This window comes from Bacillus rossius, chromosome 1, assembly GCF_032445375.1.
Source record: "Bacillus rossius redtenbacheri isolate Brsri chromosome 1, Brsri_v3, whole genome shotgun sequence".
In the NCBI taxonomy this organism is placed as follows: Eukaryota; Metazoa; Arthropoda; class Insecta; order Phasmatodea; family Bacillidae; genus Bacillus; species Bacillus rossius.
This window is the reverse complement of record NC_086330.1, coordinates 194,471,687-194,484,400: the sequence shown is the minus strand read 5'-3', so window position 1 is coordinate 194,484,400 and position 12,714 is coordinate 194,471,687. Positions and strand designations below refer to the sequence as shown.

At 34.5% G+C, this 12,714-nt stretch overlaps 1 protein-coding gene across 2 annotated transcripts in view; it reads left to right on the top strand.

Moving 5' to 3' along the window:
* Window positions 1–12,180, top strand: part of LOC134527193 (uncharacterized) — an 80,451-nt gene extending 68,271 nt beyond the window's left edge. The window contains exons 3-4 of one of the 2 annotated variants that reach the window (XM_063359640.1): window positions 4,870–5,028; window positions 11,872–12,180. In XM_063359640.1, coding sequence (XP_063215710.1) covers window positions 4,870–5,028; window positions 11,872–11,934 — 222 coding nt within the window. In that variant the 3' untranslated portion in view covers window positions 11,935–12,180. The remainder of the gene's footprint in view (window positions 1–4,869; window positions 5,029–11,871) is intronic. The other variant, XM_063359642.1, reaches the window with a different exon arrangement.
* Window positions 12,181–12,714: the final 534 nt, after the last annotated feature.

The window sequence follows — 12,714 nt, the reverse complement described above, 5'->3', positions numbered from 1 at the left end:
CTTTTCATCCTGGATAAGTACTGAGCGTGGGACACCTAAGACATCAATCACACAAGCAGGCTTCCACACACCCTCATCTAGATAAACAACATTGTCACCCTTTTGGAACTCAACGTGTCACAGCTTGGCAGTCTTGTCATAATGCTGCTTGTTTTGGAAACTTTTCCGTGCCTGTAACGAATCAAAGTTTTCAACAATTTTAGGTTTCAACAAGTGATTGTGAATTTGCAGAGTAGTTTTGGTCCTCCTACTGAACAAGAGTTGAGCTGGACTGAAATGTGAACCTAGAATGGGAGTATTGCGATATTCAAGTAGCATTGTATGAACATCAAGATTTTGCTCTGCACACTTTTTTAACATTTTTTTTTTACAAATCCCTACTGCCCGCTCTGCCACACCATTACTTTTGGGATAATATGGGCTTACAATTTGAATGGTGAAGCTATAACTTCTGCTAAACTCTCGCATTTCAAAGGAATTGAAAGGCATGTTGTCTGCAACCAAGATATTGGGTACACCATGTGTTGAGAAAATTTCTTTTAAGACCCTTACAACAGCAGATGAACTCTTGGAGGTGAGGGGAAATAATTCTACCCACTTGGAATAGTATCTAATCACAGAGTACTAGATAGGCTCCCGAGCCAAATTCGAGGATGTCACAAGCCACTTTCTGAAATGGTAAAGTTTGTATTTTCTTGTAATATCATGGGCTCTTTCGGGTTTTTGGAGCTAAATTTCTCACAGAGACCACACTTTGCCACAGTGTTTTCAATGTCCGTGTTCATGTTAGCCCAATAGAACAAAGTTTTAGCTCTGGCTTTGGTTTTTGAGATGCCAAAATGTGACCGATGCAAGTGCTCTAATACAAAGTCTTTGAGGGATGCAGGAACCATGATTATATGTCTCAAGAATACTAGATCTTCTTCGACTACAACATCATTTCTGAATTTATAATAGAATTTTACAATGTCTGGTACTTAGGTTTTTGATGTTGGCCATCCATTTGAGTGAAGTTTGTTCAATTCGGCTAACAGGGCATCCTTTGCTGTCTCCTGTTGGAAAATCACTTTGTTGTCATTGGAAATGTTTACTGTGTGTACCACCTCAGTTAAGGAAACATCAACATCACTGACATCAGCTTTTGAACACGCCCTGCTTAGCGCATCAGCTACAAACATTTTTGAACCGGTATATAAACAAGATGCACTTTATACAAGCTCAGTTTAAGTCTTATGCTTTGTAGTCTTCTGGATGAGATCTTGTGAATTTCTTTTTTTTCATTATGGACAGTAAAGGTTGATGGTCAGTTTGAATGGTTACATCTCTACCATAAATGTACTGGTGGAAACACTTGCATGCAAACAAGACTGCCAAAAATTCTTTGTCTATCTGACCATAATTTATTGATTTCTGTAGGTGAAAGACACTTGGATGCATAGCACACAGGTTTGCCATGCTGCAACAGAACACAACCTATACCCTCCTTACTGCTATCAGTCTGAATTACAATGTCTGCTGACTCATCAAACGTTTGTAGGAATGGTTCTGAAATTAATATAGCCTTCAGCTTCTGAAGGCTTACTCCATGAAAATTGGGGTCCCAAACAAATTCAGAGTCTTTTTTCAAAAGGTTGCGCAATGGGGTGGTGACTTCAGTGTAGTGAGGAATTAAGTCTCTTAGATAGTTAACCAAACCAAGAAAACATTGAGGGTCTTGCTTACATCCAGGTACATCATAATTTACAATGGCTGAGATCTTGTTTGCATTTGGAAGTACACGACCATCTGTGAAAGTGTGACCAACATCTTCACCCCTTTTACTTTGTACTGAAATTTGTGGACATTAAACTTTACTTTGCACTTTCGTGCCCTATTGAGCACTTCTCTCAGAATATTGTCATGAGCTTGCTCATCCTCAGTATAGATTAACAAATCATCCACATATATTATGACACCATCAATGTCACCAAATTTTTGAGTGTTGTATTTTTGAAATACCTCAGTGGAGATATTTAAACCAAAGGGTAGTCGTTTGAACTGATAGGAGCCAAATACAGTGGAGAAAGTACAGTATGATGAGCTGCGTTCATCAAGATTGACATGCCAAAACGAGTCCTTCAGATCAAGCACACTGAAGTATTTTGTTTTGCCAAGCTTTGCAACAACATCTTTGACTGTGGGTAATTCTACATACTCCTTGATGATGGCATCATTCAGATCCTGAGGATCAAGGCAGAGCCTTATTGATCCATTCGGTGTTTCAACAATTACTAATCTGTTTACCCATTCAGTTGGGTTGTCACATTTGATTATTATGCCTAATTGACAAAGTCTGTCTAATTCAACTTTTAACTGTGTTTTGATTTGGATGGGAAGTCTATGAGTTGGATTAGATGATGGCACACAGTTCTCTTTCAGCTTAATAGTGTAGTCACCCTCAAACTTACCGATGCCAGTGAAAACATCTTTGAAGACAGTCACTACGTTTTCTTTGGATAGCTGACACACTTCATCGACTATGTTCTTCTGTAGAATACCTAACCTCTCACAAGTCGGAAGTCCCAAGATTGGCACAGAATCTTCATTCACTATCACAAATGTTTCCAAGGAATTCAAGTTGTTAAGAGACAATGTTAAGTCACAAAGGCCCACAACATCAATGTGAGTGTTATTGTAAGCAGCAAGTGACATGTTTTCTTGTCGCAACTTGATGCTTGGTTTGACACACTGCAGTTTGGAGAGGGTTGTAAGGGGTAAGATGTTGACACAAGCACCAGAGTCAAGTTTGAATGTGACATTCACGAGATTTTCTACAAGAAAAGTTTCTGTCCAGCTTTTTGACAATGCAATGGTGTTCACTTCACATCTTGTATTTGCACCGCAGTTATGATCTTCACCGGTAGGTCTGGCTGAGATCTCATCGCAGTAGTAATCTTCATACTCAGCAGCATGTTGTGTATTGTTTTCACTACATTTTACTTCTGTTACTTGTTGCTTATCACCAATTGCACGTGAGTTGCATACCTTGGCAAAATGGTTCATGCACCCGCAGTGGGAACACAGTTTTCCACGCGCAGGACATTTCAATCGGTCTCTTGCATGTTGATAGCCACACCATTTACAATCAATTTCAACAGTTGTTCGTTGGACATTTGTGGCTTACGTGGTACGGTATTGGCTGTTTTTTCTGTACTTCATTTCACCCACTGTGATTTTGCAGTGGCTTTCTTCACCGGAATTAATAACCTGACTTGCTTGTGTGACAGTGATTTCTGCTGTTCTGAATCTTCGAATTGATTCGTCCAGAGTTACATCTCCAATTTTCAGCACCTTTTCTTGTGTCGCCCGATCTCATGTTCCAAAGACAATTATATCACGTAGAAATTAATCTGTATTTTGAAATTCGCAATCCCGCAACAGTGTTTTCAGCTCCGTTACAAAAGCATCGAATTGCTCACCTTCCTTCTGTTTGCGGTTATAAAACAAGAATCTTGCATGAATAATGTTTTTCCTTGGATTACAGTACGCCTCAAATTTTTTCAGAATTGTGGCAACAGTTTTGTTCTTTTCTTCGTCTGCAGTGAAGGTGAAGGTGTTGTATACATCCAACGCATCTTCCCCAATTACATTTAGGAGAATAGCAATGTTGCGTGATTCACTCTGTGATTGTAGATTCGAAGCGTCAAAATATATCTGAAATGCTTGACAATTTTTTTTCCAGTTTTCTGCTAAGTTGCCCGTGAGCGATAAATTGGCAGGAACATTAAAAGCAGTAACCATGATGAATTTACTAAACATGTACAAGCACTCCCGAATTCTAGGTGATCAACATTACCGTTAACGTCATTACATTTGATGTAAATCCTAGATAGTTGGACATACCGACTGCGCCATGTATTGATGTTTTATTATCTCTTTCATTAACATACACTGTACAACTGATGTTACAATCTTACACAAATGTTGTCTCTCTAGTCGCCATTCTCCACACACCGCGTACCAACTTTTCCACATCTACATTACCACAGACCACAAGTGCACCTGTCCAGGCATCGGGTACATATGGAGAGCCAACTAACGACCACTGCTCAGTATCGTTACAGCGTGCTCACCTCAGAGCGAGCTGTTAGCATATAAATAAGATCATAAGGGAAGATGAGTCCATGACTAGTAATCCGTCCAACTAAATACACATATTTCCCCAGACATCAACTATCTCTTGCATCTAACAAATGATTGGTTCAGTTTGAGTTAAAATATAGCATCTTTGGAATTTAAATTAAGAATATGAAGTACCTACTAGCTAGGTGAATGATAACGGTGTGCATTATGTGTTAAGGAACCATGAAGCTTTTGAAATAAGTTTTTCAAGTGCAGAATCAAGGTTTCTCAAAACAGGAAATAAGTTAGAATTTAATTGTAGCTATTATTTTCAGTTAAGAATCTATGATACATTTCACTTTTGGCATTTTTAGTATACATTTTTTCATATAAATTTTGAAACTCAGTTTACGGAGGTATCTTACGCTAGTTACTCATTAATTTGGATTTAAATTAGTTAAAAAGAACTATATGTTACCTACAGTAAAAATAAATTTTAGCTTTTCTCCCTGATATCATTAGATCATTAGACTGCCCACGATAATGCATGTTTTTTTTTTGAAGGATAAATTTTGTGTGTCTGCAATATTTTTAATGGCACCCACAATTAAAATTGGTTTTTGATGGTATTTTTTCTTTTCTTTAAAACGTGTATTTTAGCATTTTAAATAATTATAAGTTTTGTGGGTGCCTTTTGCTGCTTGTTCAAGTTGTGTTTGTGAATTAGCATTAGCGAACAGTTAAGGTAAAACTGTTTGCTGTTAACAGTACTGCAAGCGGTTCCGTGCCGGTACTCGCTGCTGTGAGTTTGAGTGTCTGGACGAACCAACGAGCCAGTCAAATGACTTTATCATGGACAGTTCTGCATCCAAAGCTCAAAGATTCTGGAGCATTCTTGTGTTTGGAGTGATTCTGACACTGATGCTGGTAATTAGAAGGATGCACTGATGGGTGAATGAGGTTGGAGCATCGCTTACTAATGTTAATATTTAACAAGCTTTAAAAATATTACGTACTATGCTGTTGCATTTTTTAACACACAAGACAATATACAAGGTTCTAGAACAGATCATAACACTTAATTTGTATTTAAATATGCAGATAATTGTTAATGATGCATTTGAAAAGGAATTATGGAGCTACATTTATGTACAATTTAATTGATCAGTTGCACAAGCTGAAATTCCAACTTTAGTACATGTTAATAGTTAACCTTTATAGCATTAGAGTTATAATAATAATGTCTGCTGCTGCTAGCTCTATTTTTCTGTGTAGTACATTACTGAAACACAAATTTTTGAGAATATTACACAGCTTATACAGTGTTAAATCTTTTGCACTTTGCAATGGAAAATCCGTCCTCACTCCTATGGTTGTACCAGAAGACATGAATATGTCATCACTTTCTTCCAGTTTAGTATTTGTAATCTGTTTTTATAATATAAGTAGCAATGATTTTCAAATAAAAGTAATTTAACAAAGTCTAAGAAAATACAATATTGTCTCTGTCCTTGAGCTTTATTAAGTACTTTGTGTATTTACACAATCAAAAAAATGTAAGTCTATTCAAGTATAACTTTTTTACATCTGATTTTGAATACACTTATAATTTTTCCATATTACATAATACAGTTTCTAGAAAACAATTTAATTTAAGTTGGGTGACTTTTGTTATCTCTAGCTCTTTAAATGAACTGAAAAAAAAAACATGTTTTCATTGAAATAGTTTATAGAAAATAAATTAGACATCCGCACATTCCACCACTTACAATGTAGCATGTCAGTTGTTTCGTACCTACAAATGTCCATAAACTCACCAGTCATGATACATAAAAATATAGTGATGGGCCAGTAATCCTCGGTATTTGAATTATTTGATGGTCAAAAAAGATTTGAAGAAAAAACTTCATAAAGAGAAATTCAGAAATTAAATATAAGTATTATGTAGTTAAAAAATATGGCATTATTAATCCCTAAATTAGTTATCAAATAAATGTTTATATTAGCCGCAGAAACTAGTGCTCTGAGGTTGTTTGTCTAGCACTTCAGGGCACAGTTTCGACACAAAAGAACCTGTTTATACCCTGACTATGTAAATATTTGGAATGGATTCAGTCTAATCCTCAAACCCTTAAATCTCTAATGTTTAAAATATTTGAGATTTGAGGAAAACGAATCTAAGGAAAATACTGGAGGAAATGTAGTAAATAAAAAAATTTAACATTAACAATTCTGAAAATTACTGTAATTTTTTTTCTTTATACCTTAATCCATTAAATTACCTTTTTCCAAGATGATGTGCATTTTTTTGTAATCATATGAATAAAACTATTAAAGTAAATTATTTATTTATTGTAGATATTTTTTAATGTTTAACTTTTAAATGGTAAAATGTTTCTTCACTGTAGTTAATAACTTTTATTTCATGTACATTATTTTATTTTTGAATATTGACACATATAATTAGATTTGAGAGGTAGATTTTAAGTACTCTTGTTAAATAGTGCGTTTTCATGTCAGCTCTCCATGTCGTTTGGTGACTCAGCCGGTGACTACCTCAACCGGGGACGGTTGAGAGGGCTCATTGTCAGGACATAAATTGGAACAATCAAATTGTAATGCCTATAGGAATAAGGGCGGGGTGGGACGCCATAGCATGGCAAGGATTGAGAACGGGTATTTGTAACACAACAACAAATTTTAACAATAATTAAGTTTTAATAAAACCAAACAAAAATAAATAAAGAGGTGATCATTTACGTAACAAACAAACCAATATGGTTTTTTAAAGTGCTTAACACACACAGCAAAAGTGAACGAGCCATTATCAAGGCCACAAAAAAGGTGAGAGTTTACGCCAGCGCAACGTGGTACAAAACATGCGCGGTCCCATTAAGGGGCCTCAAAAGGGGGCGTCACAAGGTAGACGCATTGAAACTGCTAAATTACGAGATTGTCAAAATGCAGGGAAAACCCACTGCCTTATGCGCATTACGTGCGTTACAAAAGTAAGTTACATTTTCTTAAAATGAATTATTTACGTTACGTTTTACGTACGTCGACGACTCAGGGGAGAACAGTTACCAACAAAGTGAAGTTAAATTAAGTTAAGTTACATGAAATCCAAACGTAATATTCCAGGTGGCGATCGAAAGGGAATTTAGACAAAATACACCAAATTTAACAAACGTTTACATTATGGCAAGGGCCACCGCCTCACTCCAACTTACATTTTCTTTCCCCCGAGGTCGCGCACGTCGTACAAAGTTAAAGTCTACTGACTGACTACATGCTGGCTAACAACTACTCGAGCTCTCAAAACAGACTAAAACGAGGTCTGACGAGCTAGTAGATATAAGACGAACAAGACCGAACAATTCGAAATCTCCAGGTTTTATAACATATGTGCTGCGCAGCGCGCATGCGCCGAACGGAGGAGGGGAGCGAGAAGCAAGCAGGCATACACTAGGAGGGGGAAGGAAGGAGGGGACGACGTGCCGCCGCCCGCGCAGACGCGCGGTTTTTGAACGAAGTGGCGATCCGAACGCTTCAAAATGAATTAAATAATTTGATGGAACCATGTAAAGTATTCTTAATTCTAGAATTGCTGTCATGTATTTTCTTCATAGTTAATTGTAACAGTGTCTCCAGATTGCAGTGTCCAAAACTGTGTCAGTATATGGTACCCAAATCTTGTATGCATAGTTGATTTCAAGTTAGTTATCTCTTTTTAATAATTAAATATAAAATAATAAATAAGTTTTGTACACCACATAAACCAACCTGCACATGTTAGTAAAGAAATTTTTTCTTTTCGCTAGACATAAGCTTCATACATAAATTTCTGTGAAGCACATTTAAATTGCATTTCTGTAGCAACCTACACCAATAATGCAGAAAAAGTTTTTAAAATAAGTTGACTACATTTTTATAAAATATTATGGCATTGAGTGTGCAATATTATGACAGTATCATTATTGAACATGTCTGTGTGCCTCCCAGATGTTATTAGTGAGGCTCGGAGAGCACCATTGTGATATGCCACAGCAATGAAGTGGGCCGATATGAAAAACATACACTTATTTCAGAATGCACTTGATAGCTTTAATGATTACGTATACTACTTTACATGCAAACTAATTTCAAATGTTGTTCATGTTTCTCGCAGAAATTTTAAGCAATGAGTTCAAAATTTCTGTATTTTGTGTGAATATTTCAGTCTTATATGAGGCAGTCAAAATAAAATGCAACTAAATTGAATATTTTTTAAAATAGTAATGAAATGCTATAAAATAGCAGAATAAAATTAATAAATAATTTGTATTGTTACAAAAGTACCAGGCTATATGAGGGGTTCTGTATCATGGTGGTGTAAGTCAAAAAGTTAGCAGATTTGAGTTGACCATACCAAATAAATCTTTGAATGTTTCATAGGTGAAATATATAGGTAACTCAAAGCTAAACAAATTTTTTTACTTATGCCACTATTTTTGGAACTCCTCACATACAAAAAAATCATTCCCATTGTTTTATGTGTTTAAACTAGTTTATCCTTGACAAGAGTTTTTGTCAACTAACAACAAATGTTCTCTTAAACATCATGAAAAAATCTCTGCTGTTATTACCCTTTTAAAAACCATAAATATAGATTGCAGAATAAAGTAAATTATTTTCAATACAAAAAACTACCTAAAATGTAGGTAAGTACATTGTAAACTTGCCACTATTTATCAAATGTGAGGTATTGTATGCTTACATGCAGTGACAGCAACGAAGCAACATGGGTAATGGGGAGGGTGGAGGCAATCATATTTCTCTCTAGCTCTCTCTTCTCCAAATCCTCCAATCCTCCAATCCTCCAATCCTCCAATCCTCCAAGCTGTCTGGCTCTGAATCAAAGTCTGAAGTGCAAACAAATATACACATAAGTACCTAATTTTTCATACGTGCATTTTTTAGATAAATGAAACATAATAATTAGCAATATTCAAAATGGTAAAGAAGTGGTTTTTCCCCCCCTATTTTTAGAATCACCAATATAAATGACCACAATCAACAGTTGTGTAATGGTCAGCAGACGCGTAAGACCAGAAGTAGCCAAATGAATCAGGCGTGCGCATGGTCGGTTTTTATCCTGCCTGCAGGAGAATGATTAATGGTACATCTGATTTTTGTAGGAAGTAAACACTATTATTGATGTACAGTAAATATGTAATTTGCTGTGGCAAAGCATCTTATATTTATATAATACACAATAGTTTTCACTCATATATTGTTTCCATTCACAATTGATTAGTAATTTTTATAATACTTCCTTGTCTCGAATCCTTTTTGTTTCAGGCTATAAAATTTATTTAAACTTATTTAAAAATTATAAACAATCTTCAAAGCCTTCTTAAAAATGAGAGTTAATTGGCAATAACATCCGAGTATTTTAAGATGATTACGTCAACTGTCCGTCAAAAGAAGAATACAATCAACTACATAAACATTGAAGCCTAAAACAAAATATGCATTTGGGGATGGACGAATTATTCTGCAATTAAACGTAGTAGGAAAGTAAGACGCTACAGATGGATGGTGTGTGTACTTGCTAGGGTTTCCTAATCTCCACCCTCTCGTCAGCAACTTGTTGGTCAAATGTGTAAAAAAAAAAATTCGAGTTAGTATTACTTACAATGCATTAGTGTCTGGTTTACAGCCAGGTTGACAACTCTGTATTTGCAGAAAATGTGTTCACTCTTATCTGGCACGTAACTTAGATTATCGGACATTTATAACTGATAATTTTCGACAGAATCTTAAAGAACACTTGCCATTGGTGACCAGTGTGCATTGCCACCGTGCCCTTTTTTTCACTGCATTATAGCGTGAATGATCAATCATGTAAGGAAAGAAAATCTGAAGTATAATGATAGATAAAATGAAGCAGCATTTAATTTTATATGTTCTTTGAATGATTATTGCAGTGGGGAAGATGTATTTAAAAAAAAAAAATTATGGACACATGCCATTGCTGTACTGAGTAAATCTAAAAACTTAGCAAAGATTTTTATTTAAATTCATTAAGACTTTTTTTGCTGACTTTTTTCCCTCTTCCCAGTTAGTAAATTGTTTTTGGAAAATGTAAAGTACAGTTGATTATTAATTTTAGGTAATATTTATTTGGATGTGTGTTTAATGAACACAAAGAAGTTAGGTAGTCCACGCAGGCACAAACATAGCAGTGACTTGTACTTCCATGCCGTACTTCCAAGTTGGGCTGTGGTTTGTGGTCAGCACCTCTTCCTCTTTCCTCCTCTCTTTTTAAATAAAAATCTTATTGCATTTTCTAATGGTAACAGGAACTTAGCAAATTGCACTGTTCTTTGAATAATAAATTGTAAGTAAGAAGTGTGAAATGTGTAAATAACTGTACGGTACCTAATATCACTGTTAATTAATGATTCATAGAAATTAAGGTACCTAGGCATGTACACAAAAATATGTATATTATATACATGGAAATTTATTGTCTAGGTGGTTATGATTCTGTTTAACTCACTTTTCTCTTAGATATTGTTTTAAAGGTTCTAATTTTTGAGAAGTGCAAAGTATCTGTGATGATCTGACTATGGTAAGTTTTAATTTGCCATGTGAGTGCTAATTTAATACAGCCAATGGTGCCTGCAATGTTGGTAGTATGGAGAAATAACATTAGGTACCTATATGGCTTGTTTACCATGTGTGTTATGACTGTATTGTCCAGGTTAGTAGAAATTATTAAAAATATTCATTGGCCAAAATAAAGGTTTTAATGCATGTTGTACCTCCTTATTATGTTAGCTTAGTATGTGTAAGAAAGATTAATGTGAAAGTATTAATATAGATAATCACTTGGTAAGAATTAGCAAACTCACTTTTTATATCATTAATAAACTATGAAATCTTATGTTTTAACTATTGATCACTTGCTGAAATTTTACGCATATGTCTAATGTATGTTGAGTCACTGGCTTTATATATCTGGCATATCCATAGTGACCTTATTAATGTTTCCTGCAAGAAGGTTCTATGGGCAATCAGCAAGCCTGACATCCTCTTTTGGTTCTGTGTGGCTTGTTAACCGAGCAATGGGCAGAATTCATTATGTCTTTGATTGAGTTTGCCGTTACATTTTTCCTAATTACAGGGAGGTATCTTTATTAAAATGGTACCTGACAGCATATATTGCTTGCATAGCGCATAGTTCAAAGTACTTACATTCTAGGTCAGAATATGGAATTTTGTGAAATCTTGCCATGAGAGTCCATTCAGAAGTATTTCATGTTATAAATTTTCCTTGTATTCAGTGTTCAACTTGTTTTGACACGTCGCTGAGCTCTAGCGGTGGATCTTCCAACAACTAAAGTTATATACCCTTCAAAGACATTGTTTTGAGAAAAATTCAATTTTAAGTAAAACACCAACTATTCTATTCCACATTAAAACTAAAGTGTAAAGTCTCAATCTTCAATGAAACTGCCACATACACTTCAAACTTTTTTTATGGCCACAAATTTTGCAGTTATTTTTGTGTTCTCTGTGAAATGTTTTTTTTTTGTATTAAGGTTTCTTTTTTTGGGTTTGTAGATTCAAAGTTTCTAATATGTTTGTGGAGTAACATAGCATTAGCCACCACACTAGGTGGTACTGAAGCATTATCTCGCAAGTGTGTGATTGTTAGTAGACTTTCACCTAGTGAAGGGTCTGTTTTTGTTCTCTGACAATATAATTCACTTTTTATTGCAGGTGCAACAGATTGTACTAAAGCCACTTCAGTTTGAGCCTGTTAAGCAGAATATAAAAGCATGAATCCTATAAGATAACTTTTTGTCTGCTTGTCTTCAGTGAAGCTTTTTGTGGATATTCATTACAGTTATTAAAAATGAATTCAATATGTTTAACCAAACATCTATTTCAGTATGTATAGTTAATTATTACAGTATATAGTTAAATTACTTATATGCATGACAAGTACCTATGGAAGTTTTTCTGGAGAATTAAAAAAAAGTATCTTAATTTTTTTTTGCTAGTACCACATATATTTATGTATTGTATTTCCATTAAAAAAATCTTACAATTTGTATCTTTAAAAATAATGATTGGTACAAGAATTTTTTTTATAATTTAAATTTATTTATTGATGTGGACTATATTGTGACAACGCTTTGAAACTTTTTGCTTGAATATTTCTCATAAGCTTTATATTTAGAATAATTATATTGTATTTCACATTGTTAAAAATATTAAAACCAGAGCTCTTTTTTTTTACAAAGAATTTAGATTATTTTTTATGTTCTTGTGATATCTCAAAAGTATTTTGAGAAAACTTTCATTTTAATGGTTTTTATTTGGAAGTTAGTAGAAAATTAAATTTATATTCTTTCCAAATATATTACTGCATAATTTAGATGTTTGATTAGATTTTGATATAAATCACATTTTTTTATATAATTGTCAATACTTTCATATAAAACATGTTAAAATGTTATCTTGGTTAGAAGTCTATGTGCCTAAACATTCATTGAAGAAGTGGGAGATTTTTATTCTATAAAGCTTTGGCATGTTCAGCTAATAATATTTTTCGAGAGG